The sequence below is a fragment of the Centroberyx gerrardi genome, chromosome 1 (genome assembly GCF_048128805.1).
Source record: "Centroberyx gerrardi isolate f3 chromosome 1, fCenGer3.hap1.cur.20231027, whole genome shotgun sequence".
Lineage (NCBI taxonomy): Eukaryota > Metazoa > Chordata > Actinopteri > Beryciformes > Berycidae > Centroberyx > Centroberyx gerrardi.
The window spans coordinates 22,179,034-22,204,144 of NC_135997.1; the positions used below are offsets into that span (position 1 = coordinate 22,179,034).

At 41.5% G+C, this 25,111-nt stretch overlaps 1 protein-coding gene across 1 annotated transcript; it reads left to right on the top strand.

The window, feature by feature from the left end:
- Positions 1–908: 908 nt before the first annotated feature.
- Positions 909–23,220, top strand: LOC139912258 (AN1-type zinc finger protein 3 homolog). The gene is made up of 6 exons (XM_071900016.2): positions 909–1,249; positions 10,927–10,967; positions 11,723–11,911; positions 13,823–13,888; positions 16,293–16,496; positions 20,576–23,220. Exons 1-6 carry the CDS (start codon positions 1,173–1,175, stop codon positions 20,728–20,730), a joined length of 732 nt encoding a protein of 243 aa, XP_071756117.1. The 5' UTR covers positions 909–1,172; the 3' UTR covers positions 20,731–23,220.
- The last annotated feature ends 1,891 nt before the right edge of the window (positions 23,221–25,111 follow it).

Consider the following 25,111-nt stretch of genomic DNA (forward strand, 5'->3'; position numbering starts at 1 on the left):
GATTCAGAATCACATTTTTATTTCAGCCTATGCATCAGTAGTTAAGGTTAATTATTAAAGTTATTAGGGACCAGTGATGACCACTACACAGGGAAGATGACATACTATCACCAAAGTTATGTAGCTTTTAGGGAGCAGATAAATGTGCTTTCCAAAGTTCAGTGTGATTCAAAACACCAGTGTTAAGAGATGTTCCCTGAGCGAGTTATTCACACAAATATGAGTAGGCCTATGGGTGCAAGGCATAGGTCTCATACCTACCTAAGTAGCCTAACTCTTAAATGTAGGTGGTTATAAGGGTGGGGATGAGATGGGTCATTCTCTTACTAACCTACCTAACATGGAATGCATCCCATTATGTTATGGTGGAAAGTGAAGGAAACAAAATAATTTACTTCCCAGCCATCCATTAAATTCAAACAAATCACACACTCACTATATTTCCTTATTTAAAAAGTACATTGGCCTTTATGTGGTTCATCACTGTCACATTTTAGTTGCTTGATGTGTACAGGCACCAAGACTTTTAGATTATTGTTCCAAGATCAGATTTTATTTATTTATTATTATAACTCAAAATATTACAGGCCCTGCAAATCGCTGCAAATACATTGTAGTCAGTGAGTCAGTGTCGTGGGCTTCCTGGACTATTTGCAGGAAGATAGTATTGAATGGATCATACCATATTAACTTAAGAACTGCTCAAAACCCTACATAAAAACGCAACCATTTACTACCTTTAAATGCCATTACTAAGCATGACCCATAAAAAATATATTACATACATTTTTTTTTTTAATCACTTTTTACTCACCAGAAATACGTTTGTTTAACTTTTGATTGTTAATTCTCTACACACCACCCCTCTTTCCCAGTGGTTCCTTCCTCACTCCAGCTGATCGGCCCTGGATTCCCCGGTGGCTCTATCCGTCGTTGGCTGTAACTACTGCCCTGTCTTAACGTCAATTTAAACAGTTTTAATTGCTACGGTTTCCGTGGCCGCTCGTGTCGGCAAAGTATTCCGTGCCCACTGACACTTTAAAGGATATATTTGACCGGACTATTGTGTCTGTATTTGTTATTAAAGCCAGGGGATCTAAACACAAATACGAGGCCCTTACCCCATCCCCGGATTCACCTGCTACGCCGAGAGCCTCAGACAGAAGACCGACATGGGGGACACGGGGAGCGAGCGCAGCAAGCCTCCGAGTAACGTTATACCCCCGCGCTGCCCCTGTGGGTTTTGGGGGTAAGGCGAATAACCTGTAAAATGTCTTATTTGATGCTGTCTTGCTATGCAAAGATCTATTTGAATCGCTAGCCACTAACGTTAGCAGCTCAAGAAAGGATGAGCTGCTTTCCTTGTTATAACCCCCCTCCCTATTGTTTTGTAGCGTTAGCTGCTAGCTAACATTAGCTGTCTAGCTAGTTAGCTAAGTTGCTCAGTCTGGGCCGTCTCCTGCACAAGAGGCAGGGTTGGGGTGGGGGATGTTAGCTATCCAGGTACTGTGACAGGTGTGGCAATGGTGTTAAACTAGTTACCATTAATTAAGCAATTGGCTATGTATAGCATAGGCTACCGAACGATTGTTCAACCACACATTGAACTTGGGTAGAAACCGGTAGAAACCTAACGTTAGGCAGAGATGATTTTATGAGTGTCAAGTTTGCTGACAAGCGAGCTACATGGCATGATACTGCCACATAGCTGCCACAGAATAGCAAGGAAACCTTGGATACATATTGGTCCTGTTGTGTTGCACATAATTGGACTGTTGACTGAACTGAAACGCTACAGAGGTGTTTCCCAAATAAGGCCAGACCTCAGACTGTTCAGTGATCTTGTAAACATATGGGGGGCTCCAGCAAAAAAGTAAATACAAGAGTTGGCAATTGCAGTTTTCAATGGAAGCCATGTTCACTCCTGCTGCATGACGTTTTCTTGGGTACTTGGACTTCTAGGCCAGCTGATATTTAGTATTTTGGGGAATGGAGATTTTATGGAGGACATAGTTACAGTCCACAATTGTCAGCTCAGTTCTAGTAGAAACAACATGGCACCCAACCAGGCCAGACTTACTCGACTTGTCGTGTGCGGTTGGTTGTAGATAAGGTATTGAATTTCTTGTTTTCTTCCTGATAACTGACCTCTAGAGCAGTGTTATACCTACCTTCCTCACTGTTTTGGAAACCGTGAGGGCAACGGATTTATGGGTGATGTCTCTAGTTTACATTGATGTTCAAATTGCTAGCAAGTGCTATGTCAGTTAACAGATAGCTATCTCTCAAGACTATAATAAACTGCAGGCAAACAAGATATTACTTACATTCAAGCATTGGATTTCTCTACTCTTAAAGGATAAGGCTGGTGTTTTTTAATGCATTGCTTACCGTCAACAAATCCTATGAAAATAACAAAATCAGCAATGATTTTGTTTTGCCAACAAGTCTCGTCCATGTAGCCGGTGCCCAATGAAGCCATGTCCCAGCAGCCATAGAACTCCATTGTATTAAAAAAATGATTAAAAACACGTCAAAGAGCCATGCCATTGCTCTGGGCAACATATTTCATCATCACGATGCACCGGGCCAGCCGACTTTTTCCTCAAACAACTTAATAAGCCGGCTGTATAGTTCCGTAGCACTGAAAATAGTCCCCGGCGTAATGAAGAATTTGTTCCCATTTGAATTTGATTTGGTAATAACTACAGTAGTCGTGACTTTTCGTGGTAACAGTTAGCGATTTTTAAAATTGAAACTATGTCTTTGTGAGCTGTATTTCAAGGTTTTTAGCTTACAATTGGAGCCAATGACTTCCGGGTTGACGGCTAAAAACGGTACGTGGGAAGTCAGAAAGTAACGGGAGTAAAGTAAACGCATTGTTGATTTTGTTATTTTCATAGGATTTGTTGACGGTAAGCAATGCATTAAAAAACACCAGCCTTATCCTTTAAGTGTGTAACCTACTTATTGGATATGAATCTGCAGATAAATCATGTTGATCCTATCAATTTTGTGGTCAATTCTTATGTTCACTTTACCCAATGTTTGCATTGTTGGCTTGTAACATTCAACATGTCATAGTGTCCCAGGGTTACATTTTACATTTTAGGCATTTAGCTGATACTCTTATCTAGAGTGATTTCCTTGGTCAAGCAGTGTTGGTGAGAGGAGGGTTTGTGGTTCAAGCCACACTGAGGGCAAGTGCAACATGTAGTCTGAAAGAAACACAGATGTTAAAGAACTGTAACGAGAGTGAACGCTCTCTGTTTTACATTTTTAATAAAGCATGTTAACACTTGCTTTAGATACCCATAACCACACACATACACTGCTCTTCTGTCCTGATGGGAGTGGTCTCTTCTGGGATGACTTACCCACTGAACGGTTGGATGAGCATGAAAATGATGTAAACCAAAAGCTATTGCAATCTCGGTCACCAGATCTCAATGCAATTTGATTCCAGATTTGTGCCCGAGACTGTATTTTCCACTATCATCAACAAAATGTCAAATACATTTCTCATGAAGGAATGGTGCCACACCTCACCAGTAGAGTTCCAGATAATTGTAGAGTCTGTACCAAGGTGTATTGGAGCTATTTTGGCAGATCATGTTGGCCCAAAGCCCTATGAAATTGATGTTTTGTTCTAAGTTGGCGTTCCTTTTATTTTGGTAGTTAACACAACCACATTAACATGTGCTATTTGGTGGATGGATCTATCCAGTGTGCCTTAAAGTATCATGAGTCCAGCAGACAAATAGGCCTACATTTTCAACAACAAAATACACTATAAACATTTAATTTTAATCCTACACATAGTCTTTATTTGGGTGGCCTGCCCAGGAACATTTACCGCCAAGGGATTTGTAAAAATTGTATTCGATTTTAATCTCAAGTTCTCCAAATTCATATTACATTATAGAGAGCTGACTGTGCAACTGTCATGTCATGATGCACAAACCAGTAGCATTACACCCAATACAACAGAGCCCCCCGATGTGAAAACTAAAGTGAATCCAAACTCGTATGTATTTAACCATATTTGTAAACAGTAGCTTCACACTTAAATCAGAGATGTGTAAAACTGACCAATAGCCTACTCAAATAGAAAGTTAACGTGTGTGCAGTGCTAAAACAAGCATATTGCCCCAGTTCACCATTGGATTCGACTGGACACACCGCTCTCACTGTAGGTAAGGACAAATAAATAATCCATAACCTATGACAGGCTGTGATACATTGAAATAAACTAACAAGTAAAATGTCAACCTGTGGGAAACACTGTTAATAATAGTGTAATAGTTGATGACACACAAACCATATTAGTGAAATTCATGTTGTCTACTTACATTTGTAGTCCTCGAAATCAGACAACCACAGCGCCAATATCTTTCTTGTCTGCTGCTGAAAGTGACGCACTGCACACACAGGTTACGCAGCAGCAGTGGTTTACGGGACATCTTAGTATGTCTAGTAACATCAGGCAGCATACTCAGATAGTCTTGCCAATGTAGTGTACACCTGGGAACTTCTTGCGTGCACAAAATCAACAATACTATGCAGGGGAAAAACACTACATACTCATTTAACATCATGCATAGTAGGCAAAGTATGAGTAGTACCCGGTGTCCAACCAATCGCTCTTTCTTAATATGCGTTCGTGTGTCCTCCATGACACATTTTACTGCCAAAGCATGATTCAAAAACAAAACAACATAAGGACGGATAAAGGTCCCAGAAGTTTACTTGCCAGCCGAGGATGCATCGGATGGTGGTCTACAGTACAGAGCTGGATGAAACTGGGGAAAATGAACAGGTGTGCGTCTTAATTGATTGTGCGTGTGTGATGTCAAGCAGTCCATCTCAAACTGTAAGGAAGCTTCTCTGTGCTTACTTTCATGAGAAGACCATTCTCTCCAAGACAACTTGGGAAGAACTTTCTCCACAAGGATACAAATATCAACTTGGCATTCTTGGATTTGATAATCACCCAGTGTCTGTCTCTCTGCTTCTAATTTGGTTGAGGGAGGCACACTCAGGTGGACCCTGTGTGGTTTTGATTGCTGCTCCGGCCGTGGCTCATAAGCCTTAATTGCATCTGACATTTAGCAGGAGATGTCAAATTAATCCCCGCACCCCCTTTGTTATTCCCCCCTGAGAGCAGCAGGCTTGATTGGCTCAGAGTGATCTTCGACAGGGGAGGCGAAGGAAGAAGGGGAGAGGAAAAGTTGAAGCAAAGGGACTAGAAGGATTTTTGCCTTAGCCTAATTTATTTTCCCCTTTTGTCGACTTTTTTCTCAATGTGGCATCAGAGAGGAGTCTCTGGGACTCTTAATGACCAACTTGCTCCTGAGATTGCTTTAGTAAAATGGATGTTAGTCAATTCGGCTGTGCTGAGCTCACTTTGGCTTTTACATTTTACCATAATGAAGCAAGGATATTTAAGGTCTAGGTTTAGACTGCTTGTTTTAGGGGAAGAGACAAGCTCTTTAATCGTATATAGGCTAGGCTAACTCCAGTGTGAGTTAGTAATCACAAATGTGTTTTTTTTTGTTTTTTTTGAGGATTTCAGGTTATTGGGACATTCATCTTCCATTCACTTCCAGTGAAGTTTACCCTTTTTCTGCTTTTTCATCACTTGGTTATTTTCTTCTTTCTTCTTTTGACTTGATCACACCTGTAATGGATATATTTTTAATAAATATTGAGAATCTGCTAGCTTATGCAGATTCAAGCTTCATGTTATCGGTCCTGTTTGAACATTAGCTTTGTCCTTGCAGGTGTGGGTTGTTTGTGTTGGACTCCATTAGCTAGGTGTGTGTGTGCGTGTGCCTGCACGTGTTTGTCAAGGTTGCCTAGTGTAGCCTACCTGGGGCCTGTCTCACGAAGCAAGATGAACATAGGGTATCTTTGCGATAGCTGGCTTCACAAAACCAAATAGTGGCAATCCTAGCTAACTGGTCTCTCGAAGGTGGTTATTAACTTGGTCTGTCAACCCAGGATTTTCCAATCCAGCTATCAGCACGTTCACATAAAAGGGGTGGTGTTTGTAATGAATAGCCACGTGCAACATGGACAGATCCAGAGCAGCGTATTTAAGATAAGATAAAATTTTATTGATCGTCATGGGAAAATTAGGTTGTTGCAGCAGTAGAAAGTAATAAAATTCAGCAGGGAAAAGGAAATAGAATGTAAGTACATAACTACAATATAAAAATCTACAATAAAAAATACAATAATAAAACAATAAAAGTAAATTGGTTATAAATAATTGTAAGGTTATGCAAACATAATGCTATCGACAATTGTAAAAGTGGCACATATGGGAAAGAAATTGATCACTTGCATTTATGTTCTTGTCAAGAAGAACAAACTATTATAATGAATAAATATGAACAATACAAAAAATATAACACTGAAAAGTAACACTGTTGCTGCTGCCAACGCGAGGAGGATTGCTGAAAGAAAACTGCAGATAGTGTAATACGTAAGTAAATAGGCTTATCACTTACCCGTCATTAAGGCACAGTGTTCATACTTTTCATTGATTAAGTATTGTGTCGGCACACTGAGGCTATGAAAGAATTTTCTATTCACAAAGTCCGCTCATGTTTCCCAGGGCTGCGGTGATGGGAACATGGGGGCAATCTATTGCACAAATCCTATGAAATAATTTCAGCGCTCTTAATATGCAACAGTAAATTTCATTAATTGTTGGTAACTGTACTCAAATAATGTAAGCTACCTTCTATTTGAAGACCTCTTTAATAGCCATAGTGGGCAAATTGCCTATTTTTTTTATATCTGTGATATAATAAATCTTCCACGGGATCCAATGCAAATGGTGATACCATTTTTCAATAGAGTTGAATGGTGAGGAGGTGGACTCTTTATACAGTTGGACCCGATAGCCTGAACATAAGGTGCTCCAGAGTGGGTTAGCTGTGCAGCCTAAGTTACCATGGCGATATACCCTGCTTATAAGTGAGCCACCGTTTCTTGAGACCGAACCCTCAGGGTTAAAGTAGTAGTTCACCCAAAAATGAAAATTTGGTCATTATCTACTCATCCTCATGTCAGTAGAAACACTGGTGAAGTCTGTACTGTATATCCACATAGTACACTTGAGTTTGTTCTCCAAAACAAGGGGATTGCATTGTAGGTCCAAAAATCTAGATTTTACATACTTGTTCTGCCCTGCACCAACCATCACAACAGTAGCAAGCAGATGCTACCTTCAAATGCTGTCAGAAATACTGTAATTACCGGTAGAATGCGCTTGAATGACCCAAAAAAGTTAAAAAAATATTTAACATGATACCCAAGATGCCACAGTGTGACATTGTCACTCCAATAATAACCTTTTGCCAATGAACTTATTGGAATATACAATAGTCACCATAGTCTGCTTTTGTTTCAGGGTCCATTTTGTTATTTCTGACTAAAAAGTACTTGAATACACAACAAATTGTATTTACTGTAAAACCTTGATGTAGGAACTAACAAGGAGCACATGAAGGCAGCAAGACTCTTCCACCAGATCGCTGCAGGGTGACCAGAGCTCTGTGAGTGCGGAAAATAAGGAGATAATGAGGTAAATATTAGACTTTTGGACCCACAGTGCAGTAGTTTGGCTTCAGAACTCTTGGATTATGCTGCACAAGCTATTTGGAGTAATTTTATGGTTATTTTTTGCCCTTTTTGGAACATGCAGCACTAGCAAACCTGCTGCGTGTAATGTAGCTATACAAACTTCACCAGTATTTCGACTGACACGAGGGTGAGAAGATAATGACCAAATTTTATTTTTTGGGTGAACTATTACTTTAAGCCCAAAGTTAGTTTGGTAAGCCACTAATCTTGCTTCAGGAGACAGGTCCCTGATCCACTTGTGCTGTCTACATTAAAGATGACTACACAGCTGTATAAATCTAAGCAGCAAAGGCTTGTGCTACTTTGCCTTTCACAGAATACCAATATGCTTGTTGGTATAAAACTATTCAGATCAGTGTTCCCCCTGGAAATTTTTCATGTGAATGCCCCTAAATGCTCCATTGAAACCAATACAATTCAAATTCCTTTAGGTGGGGTGAAAGTTACTATTCACATATTGGATGCTCCTTACTTTTCAGTGGTTTGGTAAACACTGATCCAATAAAAAACAGGCTAATCACAAAGTGGGCTATTGACTTGAAGGTTGCCATTTTGACTCGTCAGACTTGATGGGGAAAGTGAATGAGTGTCCTCTGCCTCAGTAACTACCGTTGACGGGCCCTTCGGCAAAGCACTGAACCTACAACTGTTCTGATGGTGCTCCTCAGTGGCCAACAGTACAAGGTTGTGGAAGTACTGGCCATCTCCCAGGTGTGAGTGTATAAATGTATGTAACACTCCCCCTGAACTACTTTCCCAATGTGTTGCTGTAAATAAGAATATGTTTTTAGTCAAGTTGCCTGGTTAAATAAGACCTGAATAAATCACTCAATATATACAAGTAATGCCAAAGAAAGCCATGTTAATGTTATGGCTGTAATTCAATCTCGCATGGGCTGTGGTTGTCTATTGTGGTGCCCCTTCTCAGGCTGTATCTAACAGCATTAAAAACAGATGTAGTGATTGAGACAAAAATTCAAAAGCACATTTTCAGATTAGATGATGGATAATATTTTTACCACGTGTGACTTGAACAAACTTCCATCTCTATTTCATTGTTTTGCTTGTTTTACTGCTCAAGTCAACAGTATGTAATATAACTTAATCCCATTTGAAACTTATATCACCCATCCAACTCTTTGCTCTCTCTTTCCTGTCACTCATACGGCATCACCAAGGTGACGGAGCCCAGCTGCCAGTCTTTGCCAATCAGAAGTTCTCATTAGCAGCAGTGGTGGTCCAACTACAAGCGTTGACTGATTGTCTGGATCTGTTCAAACTTCACTCGGCTTAACAAGCATGCAATCTTTTTTTGTTTCGTCTTTCTGTCTGTCGGTCTATCTGTCTATCTTTGTTTCTTTCTTTTTCCCCCCGCACACTCTCATTCTCTTACTTTTTCACCTTTTTCATCTCCTTAATTAGCCTATGATTATGATTACCTCTGATTTGTGAGGTTGACACCAGGAAATGATTGTTGTTGTTTACCTACGGTTGACTTCCTGCCTACTGGTATGTTATGATGAGGTATCTCCTATCCTTCCTCCTTCCTTCCTCCTTCCCCTTCTATATCCAAAGTGACCCATAGACAGACTGACAGACAGCCCTCAGGTTGACTGCTACCGACCCCGCATTTAGAAATGGGGACAAGGGTGTGCAACGGAGCGCCCAAAATAAATAGGATGTGACTGATAGCAGCGACCGTCACGCTCGACGGGCGGACGGCACGGACGAGGGCTAGAGAGGAGACGAGAGGAGCCCTCTTAGAGAAAAGCCAGAGCCATCTGTTTAGAAAGAGTTGTGCCACGGAAATCGGCAAGGCCCAGTGAAAAGGCCCTGAAGATCGGCTACAGGAGTTTTTTGGGCCTTTGAGTTTTATCCCTAATTGGGAGGGAAAATTCATGTTCAGGTCAAACATTAAAACAATTTTCCACCTCAGCACATGGACGAGCCAACTATTAGAAGCTTGCCTGTAAATGTAAGCAGCAATAATGGGGAAAAAAACAAAAGCCAGAGAGGAAATTCATGAGGTTGATCAAGCCTCTTCATTCATTCCTCTTGCCAATACAGGAATCAGCAGCTACCCGTTTTGCCAACATACAGGCTAGGTGCTGCTGGCTGTCTTTTCATGGGACGCAACTGTGTGTTTACAGTTGCCGGGGCCTTTTAAAAGCCTTGAGCCGCTTTACATTGTCGAGTCCGCTGCTACCAAGCGGTACAAGATATTGCAGGAATTGATCATCATTGTCAGCACAAGGGAACAGTTCATGGTATATTATCAGTGGAATATAAAGTGGAATATATTCTACTACAATATATCTGGGAGAGGCCAAATATCCGCCTATAACATCAGTGCATCAACATCTGTTGGGGGTTAACGTTTGCAGTCCTTCCCAAAAAATGTTCAATTCAGTAACACTGCCAGGAAACAACTTCAATTCCTACCAGTGCGAAGAAGTTTGGATAATATTGCTTAGCAACAAAATGTGTCTGGGAATAAATAACAATCACATTTTTTTTTTGCACCCCTCGGTGTTGCAACTGTTACAGATGCCAGGTTTGTAGACAAGTCTGGCTAAGCTGAGCGGCCCACCTGAGATGAGCCCTTTAATTTCAGTCAATTCAACGTATCCCATTACATTGCCGCATGGCCATCTTGATAGGCAAACAGCAGGTGTTTGTAATCAAATAACAGTCATCCGTAATCAAATGGCAACAACAGCAAATGAGCTGTGCTTACAGCAGTTTGTCCCATTGGTAGGAAATGCAGGCAGTATGCCACAGAAGTATCATTAATAAGACTAGACTAGACCAAAGCTGACCAGCCAATGAATTTGGACTGTGTACAAACAGTAATTTCTGCTTTGAATTTTTAAATTGCAAATTCCTGGAGGGACTGCAAGAGCTACAGCATAAGATCCAAACAAAAGTCAGACTTCAGTTGATGTAGCCTCCTTGCTAGTTTGCTGGAGCTCAACGACCTCCTCGAATGGCAGCTTGGGAGCTAGATGTTTGACCAGTGAATAATTTAATGCTGTAGCCTGGATCACTCTCTATCTCGGGCTTGAATTTTTCTCAGCCAGGATCCCAAATGAGAAATTAAGTGTCAGCCTGGGACCTGGGCTCATGGAACATCGTATTACTCTTGCCACGTGGAGACCCACCAGCAAATGGCACATTACCCTTTTTGAGTCCTGTTCCATATTTTAGGAACCCCCACAGAAGCAGATTACTATTTAACACATTTTCTTTCCCTCTCCCCTCTCTCCTCAGGTCGAGCAAAACCATGAATCTTTGCTCAAAATGTTTTGCAGGTAGGTGCTCGTAATTCTATTTTGCTATGTGTGTTTGGGTGACTGACCTTTTGTCTCACATAATAGCATAGACCCATGTGTGTGTATGTCTGTATCATAGACTGTCTCACAGCAAGAAGAAGGCTGATAAAGACACCCAGGGGTATAATAGAGTGTTTATTTCTCCCCCCCAACTTTGTGTACATATTTTTATGAAAAGGTTTTTAAGACAAGCTGCACAATTTCAAACTGCAGTTTACCACTTTCTCAGAAATGTCTCATAAAACCTAGCCTGTATTCAACCTGAATGAATCAGTCTTTTTCCTTTATTAATTGTGTAAACGAAGGCTAATGTGTGTCTAGTCCACAGGCAAGTCCCGCCAGAATGCCTGTACGCTTGTACTTCCTCCTCAGACAAACCAATGCCAGTCATGAAAGGAAATTAAAATGCTCTGGATCCAGGCTACATAAAACCTGATAAATGCTCACAAGAGGACAAAGACCTTCTAGCAGTAGCATTGGCTTTGAGGAGGAAAGTAGAACCATTGGCTGTTTTCATCAGATTTGACATTTGACATTGATTTTCTGAGCAAAATTGAGCAAAATCCCAAGATGCACCAGAACTCACTATATGAGTGAGTTCCTGACTGCTCCATACCCCAAAACTGAGAGATGCATTCCACATGTATGCATACATACATACACACACACACACACACACACACACACACACACACACACACACACACTTTTCACCGTTTCACTTTTTCCCCTAGACATTCAGAAGAAACAGCCAGACGAGGATTGTGCCCCAAAGGCCGCCCCCTCCTCCAGCAGCAGCCAAGCAGACGTCTTCTGTAACGAAACAAACAGCAGCATCAGTCAGTCCCTGATGTCGATGCCCGACACCTCAGAAGAGCCTTCGCCAGTGGAGGCGGCGGTGACATCTCTACCTGCTCAGGAGGGTAAGACGGCGCTTCGTCAGGGAGAAACTAATGGTATCAGATTTTCCTTTCAGCTCAGATGGTTTATGTCGAGGGCTCTTAATTTATTTTTCAGCTCGGGACTCAAATGAGTGATTTACTCTTGCTTTGGAGTTCATAGTTCATTAAAAGATAGAATTTATTTTTCATGTGGGGACCCATCACAAATAGGCCACTTGCGCCTTTTGGCTTCTGACCCATAGATAGTGGAGCACTCCTTCTCTGAAGGGCCAGAATTGTTTTCATTCATTTGAATAATATAATTTGAACCGTATGTGATCTAGCCTGTTTGATTTGTAATTTTTGCCTAAACACATTCAAGTGATGTGGCTGTATGAACTATGGTCCTGGCATAATTTCTTTCCTTATGTCTGCATTGCCGCTGTATTGTATGGGAGGCTGCACCCCTTCTCTATCCTACTGTTTGAACTATAATGTTCTATCCCACATCTCCCTGTTTGAGTTTGTCATGCTGATAATCATTTGCCATTTTTGAGTTTTTCTTTTTGTTTGTTTGTTCTTTCTCTTTTTTTTTGGGTCAGGGAGGGTCAGGTGGTAACACTGTCAGTGGGGTAGGTTTCACACAGAGATTACAAAATGTTATGCAAGCTATTAAGACTCACTCAGAGGCTTTATACATGGAGAACATATTGGATGTATCACGTTCCCCAGATTCAGATGGTTAGAAAACAAAACTTGGGTGGAATGCCAAATAATTTAATTGCCAGTGAAAAAGCTGCTTCTCCATAGCAAGGCAAAATAATTTTTTTGGATCGAATCAAATTCTTTCTAAAACTCTGTCAAAATCGCTTTTTCTTCACAGAAAGGTTCTTTTGTTTGTCAAATTCAGAAATGTGGATAATGAGCAAGCCTTGTTTGGCCTTATTCTAGTGGTCAAAACCAGGTTATTGTAGCTTTTAGTCCAGAGCTTGATATTGTAGAAGACTGCTACTATTTTCTGCCAGGCAAAGCAGCAGTAGCAGCTGCAGTGCCCCTGCTCTGGCTATATTTGTCCTAGTGGCACAGATAGAGGGAATGATAGGAAAGGTTATGTATTCAGAAGAGAAGGTTTGAGGAAGACACTTCTGGTTGCCTGGGTATCCTTCATCACTGGACAGAGACAAGGTTATTTGTTGAGAAAAGAGGCTAGTGTTGCATATGGGCTGGAGGCTCAGTGAATGGAGGTGGTATTAAATGGACTACAGGACAATGCACTGGCCGCCAAACGGCAGTGCGGAAATTGAACCTGTGAAACAAATTTGCCCATGTGGCCCTGGTCCTGTGTTACAGAGGGAGTTATTTCAGTAAAATACATGAGTGCCTTGACTCTTGCTGAAAATGTAACAAAAGAATCATGTTTTAAAAGTTAACAATTATTTCAGCAGTTCAAAGCTTTCAACTCGGTAAAAGAAAAACAAAATATGATAGTATTTTGTTACATTACAATATTTTATTGATTTTTTTAAAACATTAACAAGACCATGAATGCTAAACATATACCACCATAAACCTTATAGTTGTGTATTAATGGGTGAATTGGTTAAACACTTTCATCGTCTTTTAAAACAATATCAGTACTATACTGATTTTTTTAAAAGCTATCACAACAAGCTTCTTTTAACAATGGTTTTGGGTTTTTTGAGTGGGAATTTTTAATGAGAAAGTAATTTGAGCAAGGTCGGGTTCTATTAGAAAAACAGTTGTAATCTGTATCATGAAGTAAATAACTTACCCTGTTGTATTCTGTTTATATTTCTCTCTCTCCCTCCCTCTCTTTCTCTCTTCCTATCTTTATTTCCTTCTCTCTCCTTCTCGAATTATCCATCTCTCCCCTGTCTCCTTCTCTCATCCTGTCTCTGTCTCTCTGTCTCTGTCTCTCTATCTCTCTTTCAGAAGTATCCAGCACAGACACAGCCTTCGGCACACTCTCCACTCCCACAAAACGGCCCTTTGAGTCAGGTACGCCTCAGCAGAACCTACAGTGGTTTCCTTGTCCAGGTTGTGTTTTGCACTGCGTGCTTGTCAACTCCACTTAAGGAGCCAGAATGGAGGAACCGGTGGCATCAGCCGCTTTGGATTGATCCAAAATGGCCGGGTTAATTGGCCTTCCAGGGGAAACGGCTGAGGGAAAGAGATTGGGGACGCAATAGAGCATGTCTGTTAGAGGGTGTAAATGTAAAGCCAATCAAGTGATCACTGGAGTGGATGTTGGTGCTGAATACATACAGGTCACAGAACTCAAAACCTGTAGACGTACCATAATAGGCTTGTAGACGTTCCATAATAGGCTTATATGGACAAAATCATGTAATGGTTATAGTAATTCACCCTTGGCTGATATCTCGTATATGGTTACCTGCAACACACAAGTACACATGCGGCACTCACACATACGTGCACAACCCCACCACCACCACACACACACACACACGCACACACACACACACACACACACACACGTCTTACGACAACTGCAAAGTAGGCACGGCTCAGCAACGGTGAGCGGAGATGTTGATCCCCTGTCTAATGCAGCAGGATCATGTGAGCACCATGCCATAACACACACACACACACACACACACACACACACACACACACACAGGATCATGTGAGCATTCTGCTGTGGGTTCCAGTGGAGACCATTATGCCATGTAGTCTAACTCTTGTTTACAATGACTCTAAGTGTATGTCGACTCAAAGCCTGGATTTACCTTGTGGCTTTAACAGAGTCTTTTGTGCAACCCATCACACTCTCAATTCAAAGCTACATTCTGTCAGGTTCCAGGAAAAAAAACATTCTCTTTGGCTTCAAGCGTCTTATGAATCTGTTTTTTTTTTTATGAACCTGCATTCTTGTTCAATCAAATTTAAAGCAGTGTTTCAACCGGTGTAAATTGGCCACAGAGATTTTTTTACCAGGATAACAGAAGGCAGGCGGGGAGGAAGCAGTTTTTGGCTCACACACATGCACTCGCACACCTACAGACACACATGCTCACACACAGGGATCGATGTGGCAGGCTAGGAGGATATGGCTGCTCAGCTTGGCCTAGTTCTCAGAGATTTATTGAGCGCTGATCTGCATTCGGCCGGGCCAGGGAAAAAGTCTGCAGGATTGATGAGAAAAGCTGAGTTGAAATTCCAGCCGACCAATGGAACAAGCTACATGCTCTTCCTGTCTCAGGTGCTGGGTTGAATGGAATCCAATACAGGGGAAAGATTAGAACTCAACGCATTATACACCAAAACACATTTTATTTAACACAAAAAGACATTTCTGTTCTGCTCATCATCAGGACCTCACTAAATCAGAAATAATGTCTTTATGTATTAAATGAAAGTTGTCATGGAGCATAGTATTAGAGATGCTATGTTTTCTCTCGAAATTCTAGCCTAACTTGCAGACCTTGATAAAATGGTAGATGAATGAATTTTGGATTTAAAAAAACAAAACAAAACAAAACAGGAGAAGCCTTGGCTGTGAGTGTAATGCTAGTTCAATTATTTAAAACCATTTCTAGCAGGTCCTTTAGCCTTCACATGCTTCTGATCTCTGTCCACTGTCTGTCTATTTAATTCTGTAATTCTGGCTAATTAATGTGATTATTTCAATTAGGGCAGCATGATTATGGCTAAAATGATTGTGATTATTTTGCTAGATATTGTGATCGCGATTGGTAATCATGATTATTAGTCTGGTTAATTTAAGATACCGAATTATTTTACTGCACTGTCTGCATTTTATATCAACATCTTGGCTATTTTCAAAGACTGCGAACAGGGGGAGGGAGGGAGGGAGGTGACCAGATTTGAGCTCAAGCTCACTCAGTCTGCGGGGCATCTGGCAGGAACCTAGCTGTAAATGTGCTGTGCTTGACTCTAGTAGTAGAATAAAGATGTCTTGTCCCCACTGTGGACCCAGGAAGTGTTTTACTATTCATTTTTACAAAGATAAAAGCTGGTTCCATATGTTCAGTTGTACAAAGAACTCTAGCAGTAGATGCATGATCTCCTACAATTTCAAACTGATGTGAAAAAATAATATGTTCAGTAAAAAAATATGAGGTACACTGTTTTATGTTGTTTATTGGAACCACAGTAAGGGTGTGACCTCTGTGATCTCTAAGAGACTGTGTTATAAATCCTACAAATGTGCCTAGATGTAGATTTGAGATAAAAAAATAAATGTATGAATATTGACTTTAGGATTACCAAACAGCCTCTTTACAAACGTAATTTATTGCTTTGTCTTTTCCCACTTGTTTGTGCGTGCACGTGTGTGTGTGTGTGTGTGTGTGTGTGTGTGTGTGTGTGTGTGTGTGTTTGCGCCTGTGTGTTTGCGTGTACTTACGTGTGTCTGCAGCCTCGGAGTCGGAGAGTGACGTTTCTCCCGAGAAGCGAGCGAGAGTGGTCGAGGTGCCCGGGGCCGAGGAGTCTTCATCATCATCGTCGTCTTCATCGTCATCCTCGTCTCGCAGCGGCTCCAAACAGCGGAGCCGCAGACGCTGCCATCGCTGCCAAACCAAACTGGAGCTGGTACAGCAAGAGCTGGGCTCCTGCCGCTGTGGTATGATCCTGCGTCTATTCAGTCTTCTATTCAGTCTAGTCAAATTTATGTTCGGAATTTGAACACCAATTCAGTGTAAAGTAAAGCTGGAGAAATATCTGTGCAAAAATGCCACAGTAATTTGTGGAACTTGGGCTATCAGCGGGAAACTGTGGCAAACAGTCTATTGTCGTCTGCTTGAGGTGAGGGAGAACCGCAAAAAATCTAAGCTAGGTTAATGGAGACTTTGTTTAAATTCAAGCAGTTTAGCAAAACTGCAAGTATTAACACTAACATCTTGAATCTACTGGACGTGTAACTGGCCTAGTTTTAAAATGATGTCACACAACAATCATCCATGAGATAAAGTTTATTGCACGAGATGCAGCGTACCAGGTAAAAGGTGGAGAGAGACCGCTTCAGGAAATTGATCACTATTAATTCTGTCCTCACTCTGCTACGGGATGTTTAGCTGGGTCAGCTGTGTAAAGACGGCTTAAGATATTCTCCTACCATGAAGTCTCTGTTTAGGGCCAAATAGAATTCAAGTTTACTTTGAACCTCTATTTATCTAATTATCAGTCACTGGGTATTTAGCCTTAAAAATGTAGACATTTTTGACACGCAATTTCAAAATGAATTTTGAATTCATCTACATTTCTGCTCCAAAAATCGAATTCGATTTTTTTGTCGAAGTGACAGCCCTCCTACATGCACACACATATACAGTAGCACACACAAACAGATGTACACAAATACATGCACGTGCCCACTCAAATACGTGTGCATACTTCATATACTGTGCTATGAAAGTCCCCAATCATGTATGTCCTGCTTCTACCCTCCAGTAGAACTGCCGCACCTTTAGCAGGTTATTCTTAATCAAATGTAAAATTGCAGCCTATTGTAACACGATACTCGTGTGACCCAAACAACTGGTATCAAGATCATTCCATCTGCCTTCTGACAGCTGAAAACAGAAATCAAATTATAAATTTGCCAAACAATTTCTTTTGTTGTGGAGCACTATCCCAGGAGTATTTCAACGCAGCATGCAACACATGAAGTAAAAAGCGACTTCTACAGTGGCTACATTTTTGCCTCAGACACATAAATACATGCTTGTTCACGCAGACCCAGTTTCAGTGAATGTTACGACCAGTGAAGTGCATTTTGTGTTTGTGTGTCTGGGGGAAATGTTGATGACCGTGGTGCTTTTGCGAGCCTCGGGGGAGCATTACAGAAGGCCCGACTGTTTACACATCGCACATAAAGCATAAGCCAATTACCACAAACTCTAATGCAGTTTAAACCAATACTTGGCCCGCTAATCAACTTGCTTGCATACAAATTAAAGTACTTAAAAAGTCACAACTCTTCACTGCTTAAAGACCATCTGCTTAAACCCACACAGTCATTTCCAAATTGGAAATTGACTCACCTTTCTTCACCAGGCGCCAGTGAATGTGTAGGCCATCCGTCCTTAAAATTCAAATCCCTAGTATGAAAACATATTTTATACAGACTGAATGGGATAATGGTGGTAGTTGCAGTGATTTCTGACTATTGCAGTAATTGCAGATTACTTTGCTAATGGTGCTGCATGAATGTTTCACAGTGTAAGCTAAGAAGGTCTGATAATGAGCTGAAAGCATGGGAGCTTTTTAGAATGTAAATGGGGTAAAAACGATAGCCTCAGCTGGGCTTCTCACCCAATGCTATCGCACTCAATAGACTTCCATTGTTGGCTAATGAGACTATAAGTAATTGTGTGTGTTATACAGTGTATGTATCCCTGTCACTAGGCCTTAGTATAACACAGAGTACAGATACTGGAACTTGAAGGCTGATAAAAGCATACTGGTACTCTTATGATGTGGGGAACCAACAGAAACGAGACCACAGACCTGCTACTACTTGCCATGTTGCACGTGATATTTACTATCATCAGCTTGAATAAAATTCACATTCACAAACGTAAATCCTTGAAAAAACATATTTACACACAGATGAGGTTTGCCTTACAGTTAACCAGAAATCATGTTCGAGATGACTTCAGGTCATTATGTGTTCCATTCGTATGTCTGTGTTGTTTTTATTATGCCCTGCCTCCATGGTACATGGTATGTCAGACTTTATTTCGTCATGGTGGTGTCTGTCTGTCTGTCTGTCTGTCTGTCTGTCTGTCTGTAGACATATCCTTTGAACTCAATAACTGAAGAGCAATACATGATACAAACATACTTACACCACAGGTTCCCCCTATAGAGCTGACGATCTGATTAGATGTTGGAGCACCTTGCTGCATAAATTTGCATATTAATGAGGAAAAACTGTTTCTTCTTGAAACTACTTGGCTATAACTCCTTAATGCTTGAGGATATGGAGTTCATATTAATACCACCCATGTGTAATGTGAAGACCAGTATCTTGACAGAATTATTTGCTTAATTAATGCATTAATTAGCTTAATTAATGCGCTTATTAGCATTAGCAAGTTTGAGATATGGTGATTATGGCTGGACATTAGGCAGGTTTTCCTTTTTGTTTTGTTTTCGAAGGGGGAGAAAAATATAAAATAGTTTTTGTATAACTACTGCAGTTTAAACAACTTGCAGTTTAATCAAGTGTTAGCCTAATTCATGTTATTATTTTTTTGTTTTGTTTTATTTTAGAATCGAAACAGCAATACCTGTGCTGGTATTGGTATAAGTCAAAACAATAATAGCCTAAGTTTGTAGTAGTGTGTCCATCCTTACAGCGTGTGTTCATATGCAGTAGTTCCCTAATTTGTGGCCCAATTTTCCTGAATTTCCCCAAGGGGATTAATAAAGTGCTATCTTATCTTATCAGACACCCCCAGGGGGGCTTTTTGGAGTGGGATGCTTTTGACTTGTTTTGTGTCACCAATTGAATTAAACCTAAATATACAAAAAGGGATGCAGAATGCCAGCAGTATAATGGCCACAAATAAAAGTGAAAGCAAAAGATAGTGTTAGAATGCCGTAAATAAAATAAAATGACACCATAACATCAAAAAATGCATAGTTTACTGCCCATAGTATGTCTTGGTTTGGCCCTTTGCACTTCTACCATGTGCGTCCATATGTGCTGTGAAACTCTTAGTTTTCAGATGCTGGATCAAAGACAAATTCCTGTGCAGGTCCTAAGCATATCGGAAGTGATTCTGGTTTTCTGCTGCCGCCCCTCTTGGCTTGGGCCAGTGTCCCGCAGCCTATCCTGTGCCAGTCTCAGCATTGCGCGTCTTTATTCCTTCCACTCCACTCGTGTGCTCTGTAATCGGCCAGACTTTAATTGCATAGCAACGAGCTGTCAAGCTGGGCTTTTAATCACCGCTCATTGAATGCCAGCAGTGTTATTATGTGTATTAATGAATGAATTTAAGACGATGAGAGCTAACGAGCTTCTCTGAGCTTAACGAGCCTCCTACAGCGCCAGGACCTTTTGTTGAGAGTGCTTCAGAAGAGACAGGGAGTCAGTGAGAGAGATGAGGGTTGTCTCCCTTTGTTGAATGGAGTCAAAGTGAGAAGGTATCAACAAGGTTGTCTCTGGTAACAATGGGACCTTTTACTCACATAAGCTTGGCTGCAATAGAAGCAATAAAGAAGCAATAAATATAATTTGCCCTTGGGAATTTAGAAGAACTTAGAATTTTATAAATATCCTTCAATACTGTATACTGAAGAATATATTTATAAACCTACATTGCCATTGTAATGATTAGCACATAAAGTGTAGCAGTATGTACTGCATATTGTACATTGAGCACTCATCTCTCTGTCACATGAGCGAATACCTTTGAATAGACAGAATGTTTGCTATTGTCTTAATAGTGGCATATGTTTTAAGAATTGTAAAAATAATATTGTATACATTTAGAGTTATATGTGTATTCCACTGTTCATAGTATGTCTTGCAGTGTCCTTTTGCACTCTGTTAGCTCCTGTTGCGAGTCAGTGTGTATTTTATAACACTGTAAGCTGTCGATATGTCTCTGTACCACTGTCACCAAGACAAATCCCTATACATTTACTGATCTTGGCTAACTAACCCCTCTCCCTGTCTCCCCTCCCCTCCAGGTTATGTGTTCTGTATGCTCCACCGGCTGCCAGAGCAACACGACTGTCTGTTTGACCACCTGGGCCGCGGCCGTCAGGAGGCCGTCCTCAAGATGGTCAAACTGGACCGCAAGGTGGGCCGCTCCTGCCAGCGCATCGGGGAGGAGTGCTCTTGAACGGCCTCGCGAGGGTGCTGCCGTTTCCCCAAAGGCATCTGGGTGTTCAGATGGTGTCTACGGTGGCACTAACAGGGATTTGATTTGATTTTTTCCTTTTCTCAGTTTGTTTTTCAGGATTTCTGCAGGTTTTTTGGACACAAACCTCCGCTCATTCATTTCAAATGATGATTATTGTTTGTTATCCCCACCCCCCACCCCCCTTTCCCCAGTCATTTTCTGCTTTTGTTGGCCTGATCATATCCCTGCTGCTAAGATGCCTTTTGGGAAATCCAACCCAGGAATGAGAGAACAATAAAGAGGAGGAGAGGAAATATATACTTTGTACACTTTTTTGCAAGCTCCCGAATACACAGGAATGAAGGGAGAAAGAGAATGAATAAAAAGATGAAGAGGAGGAGAAGAAATACAATGCTTTGTACAAACTTTTGTCCCGGAAGCCCATTTGAGACTATGCTCTTTACCTCAAAAAAACAAAACAAAAAAAAAAACAGACAAAGAATGAGGAGGAGGAGGAGGAGGAGGGGATAGTTAACCCTTTGTACACACTTTTGCCCTGGCGCTGTTTATAGACTGTGCTCTTTACCTCAAAATCAGACAGAGCTGCTAAATACTCTGCGCCAAGCATGGACCTTGTGAAGCAAACCCAGCTAGCCAGCCTCACCTTAAGTCAGTGTCTTACCCCCCCGACCGCCCACCACCCCTAATCGTAACCTTTAGAAACACATACACACTCTACTCATCAGCACCACCTCAGGTTATCGGAATATCAAAGCCCAGTCTTCAACCCCCTTCGCTTCAACCCCCATCCTCCCCTTTTTCCACCACAGGACACCACTATCCTCTTATTCCTTCCTTTGTTTAAAGATTGTTTTGATGGTGTTTCTGCTCCACCGAACACCACACTGTTGAGAAATGAGGGAAAGATGGGGGGAGAAGTCGGGGTGACAAGTCCAAGTTCAAGACTTATGCTGTGAGCTGGACTCAAACGCACAACGTTGTGAGTACATGGTGTGCGCCTTACTCCGCCGAGGAATTGTGCTCCATTTTTTTCCCCCCTCATTTTTCTACCGTGGGCCGCAGAGCCTGGCCTGCCGCTGATGCTGATCTCATTGGGAACAGTGAACCGGTCGTCCTTGGATTGGGCGCAGATCTGTCTGAATGTGGGGGTGTGATTGATCAAGACTTTATCTGTTGAGGCTTTTCTCTCGCTGTCTTTCTCTTTCTGTCTCTGTCTTTATCTCTTTCCCCCCCAGCCCTCCCACCCTTCTTCTGTTTCAGCTCCACCACCATGTAGACATTTCCCTGTCACACCCCCGGCCCCTTTTTAACAACATTTGGATTACGGGTGCTGGATGAGTTCAACCTTCAGGATGACATAAAGACGCGACAGACACTGAACTGTGCTTATGACTTCTGGCTTGTCTGCGTTGTACACACCCACACATTACCATAGTTTTGCAAACACACACTCTCACTCTTTTATGTTGTATAAAGTTCAGCTGTTGTGCACATTGAGCACAAGTGGTCAAAAATAGCAGTACACTTGGAGTTTGGACTTGAGCTGAGTCGGCAGAATGCCACTCAGATTTTCCTGTTAGGGATGGTGACGGCTGTTGTAGTTCAGGTCTCTCTAACTACTATTCATAATGTCTTAGTCAAGGACTTCATTTCCCATCAGCCACCAGTCTGTGAAAATGATTTCTGTGCTAGCCTTGAAACAAGACTTCACTCTCTCTTTTTGCCCTCTCTCCACTCCTATAAATGCCAATCTCCCTCCCTCCCTCAATGCCCCATCTTTTGATTTCCAGCTAGCATGATGTGCTCTCTTGCATCCTCCTCCCTCTGCCTTTCTCTTTCCCTCTCATCTTTCCACTTTATTGATTGCTCTATTTTTCTTTATTTTGCCCGCTCTCTCTCTCTCCCCCTCCTCTCTCTTTCTTGTCTTTTAGTAAACAAGGGAAGGGTGTGGCGGTAGATGGGGCTGGGGGCGAACAGAATGCTGGAAGTTGAAATCAGCACATTATTATTTACTTTTCAAATTTTTCCTGGTGGGCTTTAGAAAGAACTGAAAGAAATTGAATAATGAATGAATATCCTGTATCTTAAAGAAATCCTTATTTAACCCCTTTTTGCGTTTCAGATTTACTTACACTTTAGTGTAGAGCTGCATTTTTTCAGTTGTAATGTGGTGCAAAATGGGAAGATGAAAATGGAAAATTCTGTGTTTCTCTTTGTTTCCATTGTTTTTCTTTTTGCTTCCCCTTTCCTTCCCCTTTTCCCTTTTGCTGAGAAAGAATAAACTGGATTAGACAAAGTGTTAACTTCTCCTGGTGTGCTTATTAAGATGATGGATGGAGGGATGAAAGGTTGGTTGCAAGTAGATAGGAGAGAGGAAAGATAATGGCAGTCTTATCAATAGATAAACTCAGTTTTATTGATTCTTACACTGGTTCTATTTTGCAGTGGCGCTCTGCACAAGGAGAAATTTCAGAGTGGGATGGTAAACGTGTACCTGCCATTAGGAATAGTGTGCGTTTCTGTGCGTGCACATGTGACAGTGAGTGGGGTGTGTGGTGTGCACGTGTGGGAGAGATGAAGCCTTCTTGCAACATGTTGCTGGCTCTCTGCCGTCTTGGTGCTAGCACCTTGCCAGTTTTTTATAGTGATGTAAACGTCTGTTTACTGCTCACAGAGGGCTGCTATAAAACTACTCTCATTTACTTAACAAATCTGTTTGACTGTGTTAGTGTGTGCCTGTGTGTGTGCTTGCTAATGGAGAATTTCAGCAAAAGGGGTTTCTGATGGCATTGATGAGTCTTGTGGGCCGGCTGCACTAATTAATGTTGTAAAAAAAAAGAAAACATATGTAGGCTTGATCAAAAAGCATCCTCAAACGCTGCCAAGGTTGGCCGACTGCCACCCCGGGCAGAATCCCACCCTCCTCTTTGCCCAAACTCAGCCAGAAATATGGAGATGGGATGCATCTTGTTAGCACCTAGTTACCCGTCGCAGTTTCTCCTCTCTCAAGCTGTTTGAGACTTTGAGCAACACTGATGTGTAACAGTGCCCAAAGAGAAGTCTCAACATTGCTATATTAATCGCATCTTGTCAAGAAACCTTTGAAGAGACTTTTGATCCTGTGTTTCACTTTGTTGCCTGTTGCCGGGAATGTTACCCATCTTCTTTGCCCTTAAGAATTGCCCAGTGTATCACCTGCTAATTCTTTCACATTTTCCCTGTCTATGTCTCTCCTATCTTTCCACTCCATCTCACATTATGTCTTCATTTTGTCACTGACTTTTCTTCTCACTTAGCTTCCCTTTACTGGCATTTTCTTTCTCTCCACTGTCTTCTCATGCGTCTGTCTGTCTCTCTGTCTGTCTGACATTACACTCACAAGGAGCTCTGCTCTCCTGGGTCACGTTGTTATTAATTGGTGCTGAAGCATTCCCTAGGCCAGTTGGCATTACTCTAACACTGACACCTGTTGACAAGGAATGAAGCAAGAATAAAGCAGCATCAGGTTGCTCAAATGGTCATTTCATTTCAGATACTTTCAACTTTTTCATGAAACTGTCACATTTTGTGACAGCAGATACCATACATGCACGTACTGTATATACAGTATACACACATATAGACATATACAGGGTTTTTCCACATTCTTCATTTCAATTCATTTTTTTCTGAGTCCTATTTATTTCTAATGAAGATTTCCTATTTTCCTGCCATTCCTGGTTTCATTCTTTAGCCTTGACACAGTGGAATGCATTGTGGTTTTTTGTTTGTTTCTTAGCTTCCCTCAGGCTTTTTAGAGTCCCTTGTTTGCGTCTTTTCCTGCTTGTCCCCCATTAGCTTCTATTTTTTCTGTTGTCTTGATCACATCTTGACACTCGGGGTAAAGCAGAGTGCCGGCGGTGGCTGGCAGTAGGGAGCATGAGATTTGTAATTGCTGGAGGCTCACTAGTGATAGAGAGGGATTTGGAGGATAAGATGTTGTGGCCGGTGGTAACTAATCTGCTTACAGCTCAACAAACAAGGAAGCCTGTCATTCTCACTGCCTTGATTGGCTAACATAATCTATATATGCCACCCTGGTATTGGATATCTCCTTGTTAAGTGCTTCCTACTGCTGCCTTTGCTACCTCTCTGTCCCTCGATGTCTTACTGTTTTCACTTTCCTTCTCTCACTTAAATCTCTCACTGTCTTTCTCTCTGCCCTGTCTCTTCACTTTATCTCTCCTTACACACACGCACAAACACACACACACACACACACACCCGCACGCACACACAATGATTACTTGAACCACACAAGTGTAAAAAAAAGAAAAATGATGACATTGTGTTAGTCCTAACTTAAAAAGGAGAACAATTT